This window comes from Hypanus sabinus, chromosome 28 (assembly GCF_030144855.1).
Source record: "Hypanus sabinus isolate sHypSab1 chromosome 28, sHypSab1.hap1, whole genome shotgun sequence".
NCBI lineage: Eukaryota > Metazoa > Chordata > Chondrichthyes > Myliobatiformes > Dasyatidae > Hypanus > Hypanus sabinus.
Genome location: NC_082733.1, coordinates 5382469 through 5402992, shown reverse-complemented (window position 1 = coordinate 5402992; position 20524 = coordinate 5382469). Strand labels below are relative to the sequence as shown.

Here is a 20524-nt window from a genome sequence, read left to right as displayed (position 1 = left end):
ATATAACTATGCTATCCCTTATCATTTCAACATTTCTTCACCACTTGAATGTTCTCCTGTGCTATGGTGTTATCAACAGTTTGCATGTCTTTATCCTCACCCAACAGGGAGAAAAAATCTTGTACCTATTGAACAAAACTGTCAATTGAGTCTCCTTCAGGCTCAAGTCAGTCTCCCCAATTTCTATTTTTTTTTACTAATATCCCCTAAAAAAAAAACACAGATGGTGCTGGTAATTATCAGCGATTTTCTGCGGGCTGCAGAATGAATCTCAGGGTTGTATATGGTGACATATATGTACTTGGATAAAAAATTTACTTCAAACTTTTAACCTAATAAACGTTCCCCCCCCCACCCCCACCCCCATTTTCCCAGTTCTCCAGTATTTCTGACAGGATTTGCTGTGAATACAGAATTCCAGTAAGATGGCGGCGCACTCGTATACGGCGGCCATTCTGAATCCAATCAAAGGTAATTTTGTTTGTCCTTTACATCTTTTTACCATCGTGAATCACTGCTGGATACTAAGTACATCAAATATTGCCAAACTGTTCCTTTAGCGAGTCGCTTAATAGCGATGGAGCTGGACTGTTGTTGAGTTGAGATAGTGTGCAGTGCAAGTGATAATTTTGGACGTTTTTATTGTGATCGTAAGACCCCGTTTGACATTGGTAACGTAGAATACTGCAATTTCAACTCACTGGTTTATTGGCGAGACCCAGGGCAGCAAAGCCGTGTTCTCTCAGTAATGGCAAGTAATAGGTCCTCTCTGTGGGGGTCACCTGATGCAGATGCTCGAGATGGGGAGGAGAGAGCAGAGTTCTCTGTGAGTGCACTGGAATCCGTACTGGGTTGAGGGTTGGTTCCTGCTCTCCAGTGCTGTTGATACTACGTTTTGCATCTGGGCATTGGAGGATTGCTGATTTGTTTGGCTATATTCAGGTACATTTGAACGATAATTAAATTTGAACTTGTTCAGTTTTAGTGACCCTACAAAAGAATGATGTTACAATGGCAAATGGGACCAGCTTGGATGAGCATCTTGGTTGGTATGCGCCAGCTGTAAGAAAAGGCCTGCTCATAGCTGTATGATTCTGATTCCCCCTCAGCCCCAACCCTAGACACCCCTGCCCCTCAACATGCTCTTCTCCCAACACAATCTCCTCCTCTCCCCAAAACCGACACAAGCCCTCCTGCTCCCTCAACTCCTACATGCCCAGATATCAACTCCCACTCCCAAGACCCTGACTCCTCCCCAGATTCCTTTCATGCATCCCATCTCACTTCTTTCCATCCTCCTCCCTTCCTCCTCTTTCCCCTATACCCATTCCCTGGACACCAAACCACGATCTCCACACCCTGGACCACTCCAATTCCCCCCTCCTCCTCCCTTCCTCCATACCCCTTCTCTTCCCTCTCCCCTTCCCCAACTACCTGAATTACCCCCTCCACACCCTTCCACCACCCCTTTGTCCCTCACATCCCACTCCCTTCTTCCACCTACTTTCTTCTTCTCTCTTTTTCCACTCTCCCCTACACCCTTCCCCAATTCCCTTCATCCCCCTCCTTCCCCTACCCACTTCTTCCACTCTCCCCACCACCTTCTTCCCCTTCATTCCCATTCCTCCCCTACCCCATTCTCCCCTTCATCCCCTTTCCTGTCCTCCCCTTCTACCCCCTACCCACTCCACCCTTCTACCCCATCCCCTCCCTTTCTTCCTCCCAACCCCTTCCTCACCCTTCTGTCCTTTGCCCCTCCCCTCCTTCACTCTCCCCATTCTTCCCCACCCCTTCCTCTCCCTATCCTTTGCATGCACCCCTTCCCCTCTCCCACTCTCTCATTCTTCACACTACCCCCTCTTCCTTCACCCCATACCCATTCCCCCATTCTTCCACCTCACCCTACCCCCTTCCCTTCTCCCTCTCCCCCCCACTCTCCCCTACCCCTCTATTCCCCCTGGCCCCTCTCTCTTCTCCCCCACCCACTCCATTCTTCACCCTCTCCTGCTCCATTCTTACTCCTCCCCGTCCTCATTCCTCCACCCCAGCCCATTCTTCCCCTACCCACTCCCCATCTTTCCCCCTGCCCTCACCCCATTCATCCTCTTCCACCCTGCCCCTACCCACTACCCCATTCTTTCCCTTTCCCCCACGGCATTCATCCCCTCCCACCCCTGCCCTTGCCCCATTCTACCCCCTCCCACACATCTTATCCCCGCCTCCCGTTCTCCCAGCCCCTGTCCCTCCGCCGGACTGCGCCTGCGCTCTGGCAGCGCCGCTCATTCACTCAGCTGCTCTCCTCTCGCTGAGGTTCTGTGTGAAGGCCGTGTGCATGGCACCGTCTCCGGAGTCGGGCTGTAACGCACGGGAGATACACAAATCGCCCCAGAACTCGTCCCCACTCTTTCCAGTCATCATACCCGTGTGTTTGTGAGGTCTCTTAGGGGAGCGAAGCATCTTCCGGCTCGGAGCAGGTCAAGGATGTACCAGAGCCGGGGAGAGTGCTGTGCACAGGTCGGGGCCGCCTTGCAGTACTGAACAGACACCGAGGAGAGTTCGCTCGGCATCGGCGTGTGAAGTAGGAGGAGGGGGGAGGGAGGGTAGGGGGAGGCGCTGCTCGGTCCTGAGGGGCCGCTGAGCGGCTGCGGCCTAGTCACCGTACGTGTCCAGCCCGCCCTCACGTTCAGCCCACGGAGACCCTCCCCGCTCCGTCTCTCCCTGCCTGCCTCCCTCCCTCCGCACCACCATCACCGTCATGGCAGAGGAGCAGCCGCCGCCGCCGCCGCCGGAGCGGGAGCCCCAGCCGCAGATCCGCCGTGCGGAGGGCAACTGCGCTTTGCCCAGCCTGGTGGCAGGGCTGGCGGAGTCGGAAGCGAGTGCACTGCAGCAGAAACTGAAGAACTCCATCTGGTGAGTGAGCGCAACTAAGGCCTTCTGCATAAACAAGTCCCTGCCTGCCCCTTAGCCGGATATAATAAAATATTAAACTGCAAGCAAATCTATCACTCCACATTTTGCTGCTTGTACGTTCGTGTATAGTTCTCACTTTAAAGTGTTTTTGTTCCGTACATGTTTTAATATATTTCTGGGGTTTTGAAGGAGAGTGAATATTTTTAGTACTTTATTTAAAGACATTAGCATCCTGGTATTTATGGTTAAATGTGAAAGATCACGCAAGTTTTATCTTTGCATTTTTGTAAAATCCGTTCAGGCATTATTACTAGTATTTTTTTACACCTCCCCCAATTCAGTGTCAAAGGGCGTATAAAGGAAAATGCACCGAGATCACTTATTCGTGTAGAAATTACATTTTTATAACAATGTCCGTGTATAGAAGAACCGGATTAATCTGGAAAATGTTAACAGATGTCTGGACACTTCTAATCGCAACAGATTAGTTATTTACAGGCAAAATATGTTTAATGGATTTGTTCTTCCAATGTTTGCTATTCAGTTAAAATGCAAGATACAAGACTGTAATCTATATTGAATGTGCTATGACCATTTATTGTGTAATTCACTCTTATCAATCATTGTTTGCCAAAAATGTGGTCACCCTATATGCTTAGTACCCTACTTGGGCTGGTATCCTTTGGGTGGAAAACTGCATCCTTTTTTCCCAAGGAAATACACAATTTTGTGTCAAATCCTTTCTTTGCTCCTCTTGGTCTGACCTCCAGCAGTCCACAAAATCAGTATTATTGCACCAATTTCCAATGCTCAGTTAATATCCATCCTTACACTATTTAGGCCTAAAGCTGCTCCCATCTGAATCTTATCCACCTCTCCTTTTGTTGGTGCTCTGACAGCTGTTTGAATATCACCTTGTGGAGGTCAGTGTCAAAGTTTCACTGATAATGCACTATGCAAATAAGATGCTCTTTAATGTTTTTGTGTAGCAATAGATTATTGTAAGATTAATGTTCTCACATTTATGATTGTGAGAACATTAATTTTACAATAATCTATTGATCTGTGATCAGTATCCAGTGTGCATGAATCCAAGTTCCAGGAAAACCTGTTTCATAATTGATGGCTTAACATTTTCTATTTGGATTTTGTTTGTGAAGATGATAAGGCTGTAATCTGGCTTCTCACGGGTTTGCTTGTCAAAGCTGTTTCATCTGAACTTGAAATAAGTTTTTTCCCCAGTTCTAAGATGGGCTGCCAGATGCAGCAGACGTGAAATGGATGGTTCTTGGCCTAGGAATCATCTTGCTTGAAAATGCACCTAGTGGCTGATCATAGTAGAGCATTGCTAAATTTTGATGCTGTTTCTATTCTACCTTGCTCTTATAAAATGAACTGTTCCAAGAAAAGCTAGTTTCAAAACTTATTTTACTTGTTACTTTGTATCTTCAGCACTATGATATGTCTTATTCAGACTAATTACAGTACTTCAAGCCTACATATTAAATTTGTGTTAAATGTTAGTGATATTTATCTGTTCATTGTTCTTACAAAGATTGTGAATAAATTAATATGCACTGGAACAATTCATGAATACCAGACTGACCATGGCTTGCCTTTTGTCTAATATTCATGGAAAGTAGAATAGGACTAATGGCAATACATTGAGAGCCATCACAGACTCAGTGGTCTGAATAGTGTTCTCCACTATTGAAAGAAAATGTTTTTACGACCTCAAAATTTGCATTTTTCAGCGTCAAATTAGAGTGGAGTATTTTTGTTTAAATGAATACGAAATCTGACATTGTGTTAAAGGATGCCATCAAATGTATTGAGATTGAAGGGAATTGGCTTGTAGTTTAGACAGCAACCTGAAATGGTGAGTAAAGAATTTCAGCACATTGTCATTAGCAAGAATTGGCATTCAACTAACTTCCTTTTGTTTAGGCTCAGTTGGATAATAGGTTGTTTTAGAATGTCCGAATTTGCAGACAATTATCATTATGAACTAATACAAAAAAATCCAAAGTAAGTCTGGTATACACAGAACTGCTATGGATGTAGTTACCAAGCATAGTGGTCTAGATTACTCTGCATATTATATGGATTTTAGATGCCTCATTTCCATGGTATTGTTTGATGGGAAAGGGCCTGTTAATAATTCCAGAGTGGAGGCTTTGAACTTGAAGGGAGATTGCCAAGCACTAGGACTTTCAAACATTGAAAGGTGATTTCTTTATATGCAAAGTGTTTAGTTGTTTGCATTATTGGGTCCCAATAATTTTGTTGTGCAATCTCATCAATTCAATTATAAGGGTCATAAAAGAAAATGGTCAAGCCAAGTGCATGATGCAATTTAAATAAGGAAAGTAAAGGTGAAATTTTAAGGACAAGAGAAAAAGGTTGAGATATGTTAAGCAGCTGGTACGATCCTGAGCAGTGGAGTTAAAGTCATTTGATTGCATAGTTAGGGTGGATGAAACACTTTAATCTTCTGCCTGAAATGGTAGTGATTCTTCTGAGGCATTATCCAAACTCCAGACAAAGAATCCTCCCCCACTTCATTGATGCTGTGGCACCATGTATAGGAGTGAAAGATTCTGGAGCTTATGAAGTCCCATGGTGGGTGTGCACCTGCAACTGCAATTGCTTTTCACAGGAGGGTGATTGCCAAATATAGAGTACACAACATGCTGAGGAAATTTCAACAATTGTTGGTTGATCCAGTTTGGTCCTGTACAGGGATAATCAGAACTAAGTTTGATCATGATGGAGTTAATTGGAAAATGAGATGTAATTAATTTTTTTTGGTTAAGTCATTCGATTTCAAATCAGATACCCTATTTGCACATTATGATGTAGTCCTATTATGCAATACCTCCACAAGTGAAAGGTATAATTGCAAAGTGACAGGCTTACATGGGTGGTTTTTATTAACAATATGAAAGAGTGTGCAAGGGAAGATATTCTCTGTTTCTGGCCTTTATGGATTACTGATCTGAAGCCAGTTTATCATTGTTTTTGCTAAAGTAATAATTCTTACCCATTTTTATATTAATAGCATGTAGAAAAAAGCTGCAGGCAAATGTGTGGTACTTTGTAAACCCTCTTTACATTCAGTTGTCAATAAAGACCTTGAATATTCAAGTATAAATTACTGGAAGAAATTGGCAAATCTTTATATGCAATTATTAAGAAAAAGCTTAGCTATATATATATAAAATATTGTGATATACTAATAGAATATGGGATAAAGTCAGAGAGTGGATTTGGGGAGCATTCCAAGGTGCCAGGGCGGCAGCATTATTGATTGACGAGGAATGTGAAGATGTCATATGATTATATATATTTTAAGTAACTTTACAACCATTGAGAATATTTGCATTGTCCCTGTTTGGTTCAGCAATATCTTTTTGATTCCAATCTCACATCCTCATTATATACGTATACAAGTGTTTTTATTTTTAAGGCAAAATACTTTCATATCTTGTTTTATAAACAATGGGTTTTAATTATGGGCACTATGAAAATAACTAAATTTGATACTGCCTTTTGTATATGCGTCTGACAATTTTTGTAAATCCCGTGTTATGTGCCTTTAACTAGTGTACTTGTGGAGTTGTTAGTTTCATTGGTAGTCTGGTTACAGTAATCTTTGTTTTGATTTAATGTGCAAGCAGCTCCTGTTTCAACCCATAGCCTGACCTGCTTTCCCCTAGTGATTTCATTTTGTACACCTTACAACTCTCTTGACTTTGGAAATTTTATGATGTCATCCTTGCAACACAACAAATGGTTTTCTTGATTCTGATATTATGGTAATTTAAGTTGCAAACAGAACACATTTGTATCTGCTAGGATACAGTGTTTATTTTGTATGCTGACTTGGGTTCTTAGTTGCTTAAAAAGATCTGACTCTTTATGACTCCAAAAATAAACTGTTTCCTTGCAACATTGTGTGGTGTGATTTAAAAAAAATGTTTCTCTCTTTTCTACCAAAATCCATAAATTTGTCAATATTTTTCAGTTTTCCTTGCTTGTGGAAAGATAGGTTTCAACACCAGGTGGGATAGGTGGTTTAGATGAGACTTGGCAGAATCTAATGGAGCACGCGGAAGAGTGGCTGTGCAATAGCAGATCATCTGGGATCTCAGTGAATGGCAAGGCAGGTGTGATGGGCTGGACATAGAACATCGAAGAATACAGCACAGGAACAGGTCCTTCAGCCCGCAATGTTGTGCCAAACCCTTAAAAACTAATCCCGCCTATCTGCACAATGTCCATATTTCTCTATCTTCCTCGCATTCATGTGCCTAGCTAAATGATTCTTAAAAGTTTCCAATGTAATTGCTTCTACCACCGTATCAGGCAGTGTATTCCAGGCATCTTCCACTCTTTAGTAGAAAAAATTTATCTTTTCCATCTCTTTTGAACCTACCCTCTCAATGCATGCCCTCTGGCATGAGACATTTTAACCCTGGGAAAAAAATCCTTCCTGTGTACTCTATCTCTGCCTCTAATAAATCTTTATCAGATCTTTCCTCAGCCTCTGACACTTCAAAGGAAATGACCCAAGTTCATCCAGCCTCTCAGGCAGCATCCTGGTAAATCTCTTAGAAACATAGAAACATAGAAAATAGGTGCAGGAGTAGGCCATTCGGTCCTTTGAGCCTGCACCTCCATTCAGTATGATCATGGCTGATCATCCAACTCAGAACCCTGTACCTGCTTTCTCTCCATACCCTCGATCACAAGGGCCATATCTAACTTCCTCTTAAATATAGCCAATGAACCGGCCTCAACTGTTTCCTGTGGCAGAGAATTCCACAGATTCACCACTCTCTGTGTGAAGAAGTTTTTCCTCATCTCAGTCCTAAAAGGCTTCCCCATTATCCTTAAACTGTGACCCCTTGTTCTGGACTTCCCCAACATCGGAAACAATCTTCCTGCATCTAGCCTGTCCAATCCCTTTAGAATTTCATACGTTTCAGTAAGATCCCCCCTCAATCTTCTACCTAGTGAGTATAAGCCTAGTCGATCCAGCCTTTCTTCATGTGAACCTCAATCTTCTGTGCCCTCTCCAAAGCCTTAACGTTCTTTCTATAGTGTGGTGACCAGAAATGTATGCAATACTCCAGATGTGGCCTGACCAGGTTTTCATAAAATTGCAACATAACCTCTGGACTTATGTATTCAGTGCCTTGACTATGAGGAGGAGGTTTTGGGGTACTTGGAGACTATTGTTAAAATAAGTCAAAGTCAGCATTATTCCTGTAAAGGGAAATCTTGTCTGACAAATCTGTTAGAGCTCTTTGAGGAAGTAACAAGCAGAGTGGACAGTGGAGAGGCAGTGGATGTCATTTACTTGGATTTTCAGAAACATTTGATAAGGTGCTATACACGAGGCTGCTTAACAAGATAAAATCCTATGACATTACAGGACAGATTCTGGCATGGATATAGGAATGGCTGACAAGCAGAGACAGTGAGTGGGAACAAAGGGGACCTTTTCTGGTTGGCTGCCAGTGATTAGTGGTGTTCCTCAGGACCGATTCTTTCCACATTGTCAGTGATTTAGATAGTAGAATTGCTGGCTTTGTGGCAAAGTTCAAGGATGATATGACTGTAGTTGGAGGGGTAGGTGTGCTGCGGAAGGAATGCGATTGCAGAAGGACTTAGACAAATTGGAAGCATGGGCAAACTAGTGGTAGGTGGAATACATTGTTGGGAAATGTATGATGATGCATTTTGGCAAAAGGAATAAAATGCAGACTATCTAAATGGGGAGAAAACTGAAACATCAGATGTGCAAAGGGACTTGGGAGTCCTCGTAGGGGAATAGAATATCTCAGAAAGGTTATCTTGTCATTGGAGAGAATCCAGCGGAGGTTCATGGGGATGATTCTGGGAACGAAGAGGTTAACATATGAGAAGCATTTGGCAGCTTTAGGCCTATATTCACTAGAATTTAGATGAATGCAGGGAGATCTCACTGAATGTTGAAAGGACTAGATAGGGTGAATGTTCATTGAATCTGTACCTCACTGAACATGACAATAAAAACAATTTGAAAAGTTTTTGTGGGGGTGTCCAGAATAAAGGCACAGCCTCAAAATTTAGGGGTGACCTTTTAGAACAGGGGTAAGGAGAAACTTGTTCAGCCAGAGAGTGTTGAATCTGTTGTGGAATGCTCTGCCACAGATAGCTGTGGAGGTCAAGACCGTGGGTATATTTAAAATGAAAATTGATAGTTTCCTGATTTGTCAGTGCATCAAAGATTATGGCGAGAAGGCAGGTGTATTGGGTTGAGTGGGATCTGGTATCAGCCATGATCGAATGGCGGAGCAGACTAAATGGGCTGGATGGCCTGATTCTGCTCCTATGTCTTATGGACTAATGAAAGCAAGCATTTCATAAGTCTTCTTAACCAACCTATTGACTTGTAGCCACTTTCATGGAGCTATGAACTTGGACCTCAAGATCTCTCTGCTCAGCAACACTTTTAAGGATCTTGTACAGTCTCCTTGCATTTTCCTGACCAAGGTGCAATACCTCACATTTATCTGGGTTGAACTCCATCTGTCATTTTTTGCCCATATCTGCAACTGATCAATGTCATGCTGTCATAACTCCACCAGTCTTGGTATCATCCACAAATTTACTAACCCACCCATCTACATTTTCATCCAGGTAATTTTTATATACATTACAAACAGCAGAGGTCCCAGCACAGATCTTTGTGGAACTCAACTGATTACAGACCTCCAGCTCAAATAAATTCCTTCAACCACTACCCTCTGTCTTCTGGCCAGTCCTGAATCCAAACAATCAATTTGCCACTGATTCCATGCACCTGAATCTTCTGGATTAGCCTCCAGTGAAGGATTTTGTCAGGCGCCTTACCAAAATCCATGAGCACAACATCCACTGCTCTACCCTCGTAAATTTCTCTCGTCACCTTGTCATCGGACTCAATCAAGTTGGTAAGGCATGACCTTCCATGCACAAAACCTTGCTGGCTCTTCCTAATTAGGTCCTGGATTTCATCCTATCCCAAAGAATTTTCTAGAGCAGTTTCCTTACGACTGATGTGAGACTTGCCAGTCTATAGTTCCCTTTTTTCACTTTTTAAATAGAGGTACAATGTTAGCCACTTCTGATCAAAGTCCCAGCAATTTCATTTCTTGCCTGCGATAACCTGGGGTAAATCCTATCAGGCCCTGGGGACACATCCACCTTAATACTCATTAGGAGGCCTAGCACTTCCTCCTCCTTGACCTCAAAACACCCTAATATATTAATACACTCAGCACTGAGACAGACAGATAAATAAATAAGCAGTAAATATCAATGACATGAGATGAAGAATCATTGAAAGTGAGTCCCAAACCTGGTGATATGAGTTCTTAAGCTCCTGTACCTCCTTCCTGATGGCAGCAATGAGAAAAGAGCATTGACTAGATGGTGGGGGTCCATGATAATGGTTGCTGCTTCTCTGTGACAACATTCCATGTAAATGTGGTCAATAGTGGGGAGGGCTTTACTCATAATAGGCTGGGACATATACACGACTTTCTGTAGGATTTTTCTTTCAAAGATATTTGGTGTTTCCATACCAGGCCATGATGCAGCCAGTGAATATACTGTCCATTCCACATCTACAGAAGTTTGTCAGAGTTTCAGATGATATGCCAAATCTTTGAAAACTTGTAATAGCTCTTGTGTGCTGGACCCAACACAGATCCTCAGAAATGGTAATGCTGAGGATTCATTTGCACAAGGAGGTATTGAGGCCTAGGTCTTGGAGTTTATTGATATGTTTTGAATTCCGAGCTGTGGTCAATGAAGAGCATATTGATGTATATGCATCTTCACTCTCCAGATTTTCCAGGGTTGAGTGAAGAGCCAGTAAAATGGCATCTGTTGTGACAGTAGGCAAATTGGAGTGAATCTTAGTAGCTTCTCAGACAGGAGTTGACATGTTTCATCACCAACCTCTCAAAGCACTTCATCATAGTGGATATAAGTGCTACTGGATGATAGTCATTGAGGCAGGTTACTTGGGTGCCGTACTTGGAAGCCTACTTGAAACAGGTGGGTACCTTGTACTGCCGACGCAAGAGGTTGAACACTGCAGCCAGTTTATCAGGGTGAGTTTTTAGTTCTTGGCCTGGAATCCTGGCTCGGCCAGATGCATTGTGTGTGTTCACCCTCCAGACTGATGCTCTCACGTCGGCCTCAGATTAAAATCATTGGGTTATCAGGGGCTGTGGGAGTTTCTGAAGGTGCCTCTATGATTTGTCGCTCAAAGTGAGCATAAAAAGCACTGGGAACAAAACCTTCTTGTCACAAATGATGCTTCCTTTTGTTTAGTAGGAGGTGATAGCCACAGCCATTGAACATCCATCTGTGATTCCAGTTTGGTCTGGAATTGTCATGTCACATGTGAGATAACTTTCCAAAGGTTGTACCTGCACCTCTCGTATTTTACAAGAGGCAATTTTCCACAGGTCATCTAATTTCAGAACAAAGCGATGTACTTCTATATATTTGAGACTATGGATATTAGAAGTTTGATTTTTAAGGACAGAATAGTAAAAAAATGGAGTTAAAGCTTCATCTGTACAAGTGTTTCTGAATCAATGACCCATCAACATGACTAATAAAATCCAGAGATATTTCCACAGATGCTGCCTAACCGTTAGAGCATTTCATCAGTTTGAAAGCCTGTTATATTTCCGTTCTACTTATTGTCTTTAAAATGAGGCTGTTGTAGCGGTGTGCTACACGCAGCGCTAAAATTACGACACGGAATCGGTAACTGCAGTCGAAGGAAAAAAAAACTTTATTCGAAATCTTCAGCCTCACTTTTAAGCCTCCCTCAACCTGCCCCCCATGGCGCAGAGGCTCCAAAGCTCTGTGCTCGCAACCCCCCGTAGGCTATCTAATTGTGAGTCGGTTCGGATGTGCCAGGAAATGGGTCGCCACACTGTTTTATTTTTTTAAAAAACTGTAGGTGCTATAAATCTGACATAAAAAGCACAGTGCTAGAAGATGCTCAGTGAGACAGGCAACGTTTGTGGAATGAGGAATAGGTTAACCTTGAGGTCCAGGACCCACTGTTGATAACTGATTATGTTAAGCTTTTGTTTTTAACATGATAACTCCCCCCACCTTTCTTAGTAACTTTCTAATGAACTGTTTCTTGCTCTTCCTGATCGTTTAAAACCCTTCCTCTGATGGAACCCACAACAATCCCTTACACTCTTATCCAAATTCATTAGCACATTTGAAATTGTTTTGTCTCTATGTACTTCATCCTGAATCCCAATTAACATTTTCAATTTACACCTGCGAGTCTTAAAAATCCTTTGATTTCTGTCCCTGCATTTGTCGACTTGTAATGTCTTTTGTGTCCTCTTAAAGGCTTGTCATGTCATGTTTGTCATGTCGTTTAAATTTAATATAAAAGTTTACATTCCTTTTAAACCTAGTAAGAAGCCCAAGATCTCTGAGGAATTCTCTGAATTATGTTCCATAAATCTGAAATGTATTTTTTTACTGTCTCTGCACCTACTTTCCCCAGTCTTGCAAGGGCAGTGGTGGAGAACTCATGGCACGAGTGCCCAAGATGGTGCTCATGCATAGTATAAAGATACACAAGATGCACAATTATCCCTACTGCTAAATGAATCAGCAGATGATTTTTTTACAACCCGAGAGCAGTGAGAGGTTTTCACAGGAAATGTCTTGCATGGGCTTGGCGAGAGCTAGACGATTGCGAGAGCTCATGACATTAGATGATATGTTTTGAAATCCGCACAAACCTGGTGTACACATCTGTATTTGGATAGTAAACAGTTCTAACAATATTACTCATTTTATATTTTCTTATTTGGAGATGCAGCTCAGTAATATTTAGAAATTGTTATTTTTCAATTGTCTTTTTACAGGATTAATAATTTTTGAACAGGTTTTCTAAAATTGTTTATTTCAAACCGTCTCTGTCTATTAATAGTAAAACAATGATCACTTACAAATAAGCAAAGGAACTTAAATGTCCATAATCGTTACTAATTCATTAATGATAATCTCTGCTCAAAATTACCTTGACACATGAGATAATTTTTTTTTTAGAAGATTATTGCCAATTTGGGCACATTCTTTTGAAAAGGTTCTCCACCCCATTGGGTTTACTCAGATTGTACACAAATGCTAGCTGGACAGCACAAGCCAGATTTCTAGTTTGTGAAGAAACTAGCTAATATTTTAGCACAAAGTAGCAACTTTGTTGTCCTTTTTGAAATGGTTCAATAATACTTTCATAAAGAATCCCTCCTGTACCTATTTCAGGGTCCTCTGATAATTTGGTTGGTGCACATCTCCATGGAACATTTGCAGTGATTCTGCACGTGATCGTCCCTATGTTTTACAATGAAAATATTCACATCGATTCTTATTCACAGGAAGTAGATGATACTGCTTCAAGTAAAATTTGGCGAGTGACTTGATCTGTTGTGGTTTTTGTGAAGCACTGTTTAAAGAATTCTAGGATTTTTAACAATGATGTTATGAATTTGCTAGTTTTTGCATTATAGTTTACTGTTGATAAAATTAATTTATATCACGTTTGTCTGATGGTGGGCAGTTTTGATTGTTAGGTTGAGTTTGTGCAGAAAACTACTTGACCAATTAGTGGCAGGGGTTCACCCTTTCATATATTTAGGCATTCTCACTCTATAACCAATGTTCTGGGGAATTCAGACAGGCTTAATGGCTTTCTATCATCCTTCAGCATAATTTATTAGACCCTGAAATTACCACTTTGGATGTGAAGCACAATGATGGTTATTTTACAGAAAACAGCAGAGTTTGCAACATTGTATACTTGTCCATTTTCCTCTGCTTGGTATAACAAGTTTCATCATTTCCAGTGCATTTACGGTGAGAAGGATCCCAAAGTTGGAACAATTGCTTGCTATGGTTACATGGTTTATTTAAAAACAAAACTGGCAGTAAATTATGACTGCAATTTGTGACTGCAAATTTGCAATTTGCAAATTGTGACTGCAGTTTGCACATTTGCAATGGTACAATGCAATTTTGCCTAAGTTTTGAAAGAAATATTCACTTTCTAACGGATAGCTTAGGAAAATTTACAGTGTAAAATGGAAGGAAAAATTTAACAAATATTTTTTGACTATTTTCCTTGCCCTTGTCACCAGATTTTGGGGGTAGAGGTGGGGGTTGCAGAAATGCTCATTTTCTGGTGTCCATCTGTGTAATTGTTTGGAGATCTCATACTTAAGGATGACTTTACTCTTCTCTGCAGTGTGAAGCAGATTGTGGTGAATTGCAGTATTCATTTTGTAACTGGCTTGGGATACAACCTTTCGTCCCAAAATATTGATACAGGTTAGGTCCGGAATCAACTTTCTGGCCCTTCCAGCCAATCAACCCTTATTGATTCAATAGACCCCAAGAAGGTTTGCTTACACCCTGACCAGGTATATTAAGGGCCATTTGCCATAAATGCTAAAATCAATTTTGTAATGTTATTCTACAACTCCAATACCAATGAGTACATGCACAAAATACTTGGGGAGCATTTTTTCCTGTTAAATGGCTATAAATGGAACATGGCAGGAATTTTCCCCAACTAATAGGTCTTTATTTACAACTCAGTTAATTTTTTTCAGGAATAACTTTTTCCTCTTACTGCATGTTGGCTAGCCTAACAGTGGAGCAGATGTGGTCATTCTGGCATCTGTCCCTTCCTTCTTAATACTGATGAAGTTCGCAGCTGAAGTGTCAACTCTTCACTTCCCTTCCGAGGTGTTACCTCACCTGCTGAGCTCCTTTTGTGTAGGTTGCTCAACATTTCCAGGATCTGCAGAACATCTTGCATCTCAGTGGAGCAGATGTAATACTGTTGCTGATATTTAACCTTAATTATAGCATAGGAATTCATTCCTGGAAAATCCCATCATTAAGATAAATTTCATAAACCAAAAAGGCTGCGAGAAATGCATTTAGGGTACAGTGCAATTCTATGTATGGAGTATAATGTACCATTTATTAGGGTAAAAAGACTTAAATTGAAGGTGACATACTCCAAAGAGTCAATAGTATGATAGTGCAAGTTTATAAATCTGGAGGATAAGTCTGTAGGATATCATATGTAAAGTATATGAAGTTCCTAACATCTAGAGCCTTCTCCTCACAACGTTTAAGGAATGCTTCTGATCCATCCACCATAGGAACAACTTGTAGCCAGTTTTCCCACCATTTAGCACATTTTTGGGATGTGGGGGTAAAAAGAGAGAGGCTGGGTAAAAACCGACATGGTTGCAGGAAGAAAGTGCACGTGCCATACAAACAGTACTCAGGATCAGGATTGAACTTGAGTGTGGGAGGCTTTTCAAGAGAGGACTGACAAAGAACTTGCTTAAAAATATTTGACACAAACTTTTACTAAGTCATTAAGTCAGGTAGCATCTCTCAAGAGATTTATTTTAATGATGTGATTTTCTTCTAAAATCTAATGAAAGCACATTAAGCCCTAACAAATAATTGATAATGTTAAAATCATTAAGTACGTATCTTTTTTTGCCCATGGGGCTGTGACTGGATTGAATAAATGTATTCACTATTCCTACATTGGCAATCCTTATGAGCCAGATGTTAAGTGCATCAGGCTGCTTTCTTCAGTGAGTTTTTATTCCACTGCTGGTCTGGTGAGTCCCACAATGGAGTAAAGATCAGATGTAGACGCAACTGACCTTCACGTACTTTCAGATTTCATCATTTGTTTGGGCATGTGCTGAATCGGGAGCAAGTTACAGCTTGTGATTCAGCTGGGAGCTCAGAGAATTCGAACGTGTAGGTAGGATTTAAGCCTACCTGGTCAATACCTGTGGAGGAGGGGGAACTGCGCAGGCGCGAGTGACGTCAGCGTCTAGCACGCACTTTAAAAGGCAGGACTTCTTTTCAGAGCGGGCAGCGGAGTCCGTGGAAGCAGAGTCCTGGGCTTTGGCTAAGTGGGCTTCGGCGTAAGGGGACTTCGGTAAGCTTGTGTGATTGCTCGCTGAGGGGAAGAAGGTAAGGTCGCTAGGTGCTTTTTAGACTTATTCTATTAATCCAGTTCAGGTATGGGGGAGACAGTCAGAGCAGTGGTGTGCTCCATATGCAGTATGTGGGAGGTCAGGGTCAACACAGTTGTCCCTGATGACCACACCTGCAAAAGGTGCGTCCAGCTGCAGCTCCTATCAGACCGAGTTAGGGAGTTGGAGCAGGAGCTGGATGAACTACGGATCATTCGGGAGGTGGAGGCAGAGATAGATAGGAGTTATCAGGAGGTAGTCACACCAAAAAACCAAGAAGTAGGCAGATGGGTGACGGTCCAGAGAGGCAGGGGGAGCAGGCAGAGAGAGCAGAGCACCCCTGCGGCCATTCCCATTAACAATAAGTATACCATACTGGATACTGTTGATGGGGATGACCTACCAGGAATGAGTTGTAGTGGTCCTGCCTCTGGCACAGAGATTGAACCCTCAACTAGAAAAGGGAGGAGGGAAGAGAAGAGAGCGATAGTTTTAGGGGACTCTAGTTAGAGGGGCAGATAGGAGATTTTGTGGGGCAGATCGGGAGTCTCGGATGGTATGTTGCCTCCCTGGTGCCAGGGTCCGGGACATCTCAGATCGGGTGCAGGCTATTCTTGAGAGTGAGGGCATGAACCCAGATGTAGTGGTCCATGTAGGGATCAATGATGTAGGTAAGGTGAGTGAGGGGGTCCTGCTTAGAGAGTTCAGGGAGTTAGGAGTGAAGCTGAAAGGCAGGACCTCCAGGGTGACAATCTCGGGATTGCTACCTGTGCCACGTGCGAGTGAGGCGAAGAATAGAATGATTATGCACATTAATACGAGGCTGAGAGCATGGTGCAGGAAGGAAAGGTTCAGGTTTTTGGATAATTGGTCTTTGTTCCAGGGACATTGGGATCTGTTTCGAAGGGATGGTCTACATCTGAACCGGGGGAGTACTAACATTCTTGCAGGAGTATTTGCCAGTGCTGCTCAGGGGGGTTTAAACTAGATGTGCAGGGGGCAGGGATCCAGATCCAGAGGGTTGGTCAGAAGGTGCATGGGGTTAAATGTGTACAAGGTTTGGGTGATCTTGAGAAGGTCATCAAAATTCAGGGTGCAATTTACCCGATGGAAGTTCAAGGAGCTGGGTTAGGTACAGTAGACAGTGTTTTAAGCAAAGAGAGGAGGAATGGGCTAAGAATTCTATACTTGAATGCGCGTAGTGTCAGAAATAAGACAGATGAGCTTGAAGCTCAGATGAAAATGGGGAACTACGATATTGTTGGGATAATGGAGACATGGCTGCAAGGGGATCAGGCCTGGGAATTGAGTGTACCAGGGTATACGTGCTATCGTAGAGACAGAAATATGGGAAGAGGGGGTGGGGTGGCCCTGTTGGTGAGGAATGAGATTCAGTCCTTAGCAAGAGGTGACTTGGGAACAGGGGAAGTAGAGTCTGTGTGGATTGAGCTGAGGAACAATAAGGGTTCAGTAAGGGTAACAAAAAGACCCTAATGGGTGTTGTGTACAGGCCCCCAAACAGTAGCGTAGATATTGGGTACAAGTTGATTAGGGAGTTAACATTGGCATGTGCTAAAGGTAATGCAGTCGTTATGGGAGATTTCAACATGCAGGTGGACTGGGAGAATCAGGTAGGTGCTGGACCCCAGGATAGGGAGTTTGTGGAGTGTCTAAGGGATGTATTTTTGGAACAGCTTGTGCTTGAGCCAACCAGGAACGAGGCTATTTTGGACTTGGTGATGTGTAATGAACAGGAATTGATAAGTGATCTTGAAGTAAAGGAGCCATTAGGAAGTAGTGATCATAACATGATAAGTTTTTATCTACAATTTGAGAGGGATAGGGGCAGATCAGAGGTGTCAGTGTTGCAATTAAATAAAGGAGACTACGGAGCCATGAGGGATGAGCTGGCCAAAGTTAAATGGGCGGATGCCCTGGCAGGAAAGACAGTGGATCAGCAGTGGCAGATATTCTTGGGCATAATACAAAAGATGCAAATGCAGTTCATTCCAATGAGAAGGAAGGATTCAAAGAGGGGGAAGGGGCCACAGTGGTTGACAAAGGAAGTCAGAGATTGTATAGCATTAAAGAAAAAGAAGTATGACAGGGCTAAGATGAGTGGGAATACAGATGATTGGGAAAGTTTTAAGGAACAGCAGATCTTAACTAAAAAAGTAATACGGAGAGAAAAAATCAGGTATGAGCTCAGTCTAGCCAGGAATATAAAAGGGGTTAGCAAAAGCTTTTTTAGCTATGTGAAGAGAAAGAAGATAGTTAAGAACAATGTTGGCCCCTTGAAGAATGAATTGGGAGAAATTGTTATGGGAAACAGGGAAATGGCAACAGAATTTAATGCATACTTTAGATCTATCTTTACCAGGGAGGACACAAGCAATCTCCCAGATGTATGGATGGGCCAGGGTCATAAGATATCAGAGGAATTGAGACAGATTGACATTAGGAAAGAAACTGTGATGAGTAGACTGGTAGGACTGAAGGCTAATAAATCCCCGGGTCCAGATGGTCTGCATCCGAGGGTTCTAAAAGAGGTGGCTCAGGAAATTGCGGATGCATTGGTAATCATTTTCCAATGTTCCTTAGATTCAGGATCAGTTCCTGAAGATTGGAGAGTGGCTAATGTTGTCCCACTTTTCAAGAAGGGAGGGAAGGAGAAAACGGAGAACTATCGCCTTGTTAGCCTAACGTCAGTCGTGGGGAAGATGCTTGAGTCCATTATTAAGGACGAAATAGTGGCACATCTAGATGGCAGAAATAGGATTAGGCCGAGCCAGCATGGATTTACCAAGGGCAAATCATGCTTGACTAATCTGTTGGAGTTTTTTGAGGGTGTAACAAGGATGTTAGACGAGGGTAAGCCAGTGGATGTTGTGTACCTAGATTTTCAGAAGGCATTCGATTGGTGAGTAAAATCAGAGCTCATGGCATTGGGGGCAGGGTTTCAACATGGATAGAAAACTGGTTGGCAGATAGAAAGCAAAGAGTAGCAGTGAATGGGTGTTTCTCAGACTGGCTGGAGGTGACTAGTGGGGTACCACAGGGCTCTGTATTGGGACCACAGCTCTTTACAATTTATGTCAATGATTTAGATGAGGGCATTGAAAACTATATCAGCAAGTTTGTTGACGATACTAAACTGGGTGGCAGTGTGACATGCGAAGAGGACGTTAGGAGAATACAGGGAGACTTGGATAGGCTGAGTGAGTGGGCAGATACTTGGCAGATGTCATTCAATGTGAATAAATGTGAAGTTATCCACTTTGGAAGCTGGAACAAGAGGGCAGAGTATTGTCTGAACGGTGTCGAGTTAGGTAAGGGAGAAATGCAAAGAGACGGAGTCCTAGTTCACCAGTCAATGAAGGTGAATGAGCAAGTGCAACAGGCAGTGAAGAGGGCAAATGTAATGTTGGCCTTTGTTACAAGGGGAATTGAATACAAGAGCAAGGATGTTCTTTTGCATTTGTACAGGGCCCTGGTGAGACCACACCTGGAATATTGTGTACAGTTTTGGTCTCCAGGTTTAAGGAAGGACATTCTGGCAATTGAGGAAGTGCAGCGTAGATTCACTAGGTTGATTCCTGGGATGGCAGGGCTGTCTTACGCAGAGAGATTGGAGAGATTGGGCTTGTACACGCTGGAATTGAGGAGATTGAGAGGGGATCTGATTGAAACGTTTAAGATAATTAAAGGATTTGATAGGATTGAGGCAGGAAATATGTTCCAGATGTTGGGAGAGTCCAGTACCAGAGGGCATGGATTGAGAATAAGAGGTCAGTTATTTAAAACAGAGTTGAGGAAGAGCTTCTTCTCCCAGAGAGTTGTGGAGGTGTGGAATGCACTGCCTCGGAAGACGGTGGAGGCCAATTCTCTGGATGCTTTCAAGAAGGAGCTGGATAGATATCTGATGGATAGGGGAATCAAGGGATATGGGGACAAGGCAGGGACTGGGTATTGATAGTGAATGATCAGCCATGATCTCAGAATGGCGGTGCAGACTCGAGGGGCCGAATGGTCTACTTCTGCACCTATTGTCTATTGAAATTTAAGACTTCCTGAGGTACACATGGCTGGTGACCAATTTCCTTTGCAGCTACTAACATTCAGGCTTTAGCCCAATGTTCCAAGTTATTGACTGTTAATTGCATCCTAAATGTTGCATATGTAATGGATTTTAAGCAAGAACAAAGGCAAGTCCCTGGTAGATTCTGAAAGTAGGAGTGATTAGAGATGATGCAAAACAAAAATAGGTGCAATGCAACATAAAAGATAGGTCACAGGAGTTGAAACTCACAGTAATCATTCCTAGATTATCAGTTTTGGCTATTTGTTATGTAACAGGAAGAACTTATAATTGCATGTACCTCTGACAGGGCCTCTTTAGCACCAAATTAAATTGCTTTGGGATAGCTAAGTGTATTTAGTATGTATTCAGATATTCTGCAAATGTTATTAAAAGTTTTTTATAAATTAGATAAAAGATGTAGAGAAATTGG

General features: G+C 42.4%; 1 protein-coding gene across 1 annotated transcript in view; it reads left to right on the top strand.

The window, feature by feature from the left end:
- Window positions 1-2245: 2245 nt before the first annotated feature.
- The window catches only part of LOC132382390 (DNA-binding protein RFX7), a 124886-nt gene continuing 106607 nt past the window's right edge, over window positions 2246-20524 (top strand). Inside the window, exon 1 of the mRNA XM_059952532.1 lies at window positions 2246-2910. Within this exon, the coding sequence (XP_059808515.1) occupies window positions 2756-2910 (155 nt within the window). The 5' untranslated portion in view covers window positions 2246-2755. The remainder of the gene's footprint in view (window positions 2911-20524) is intronic.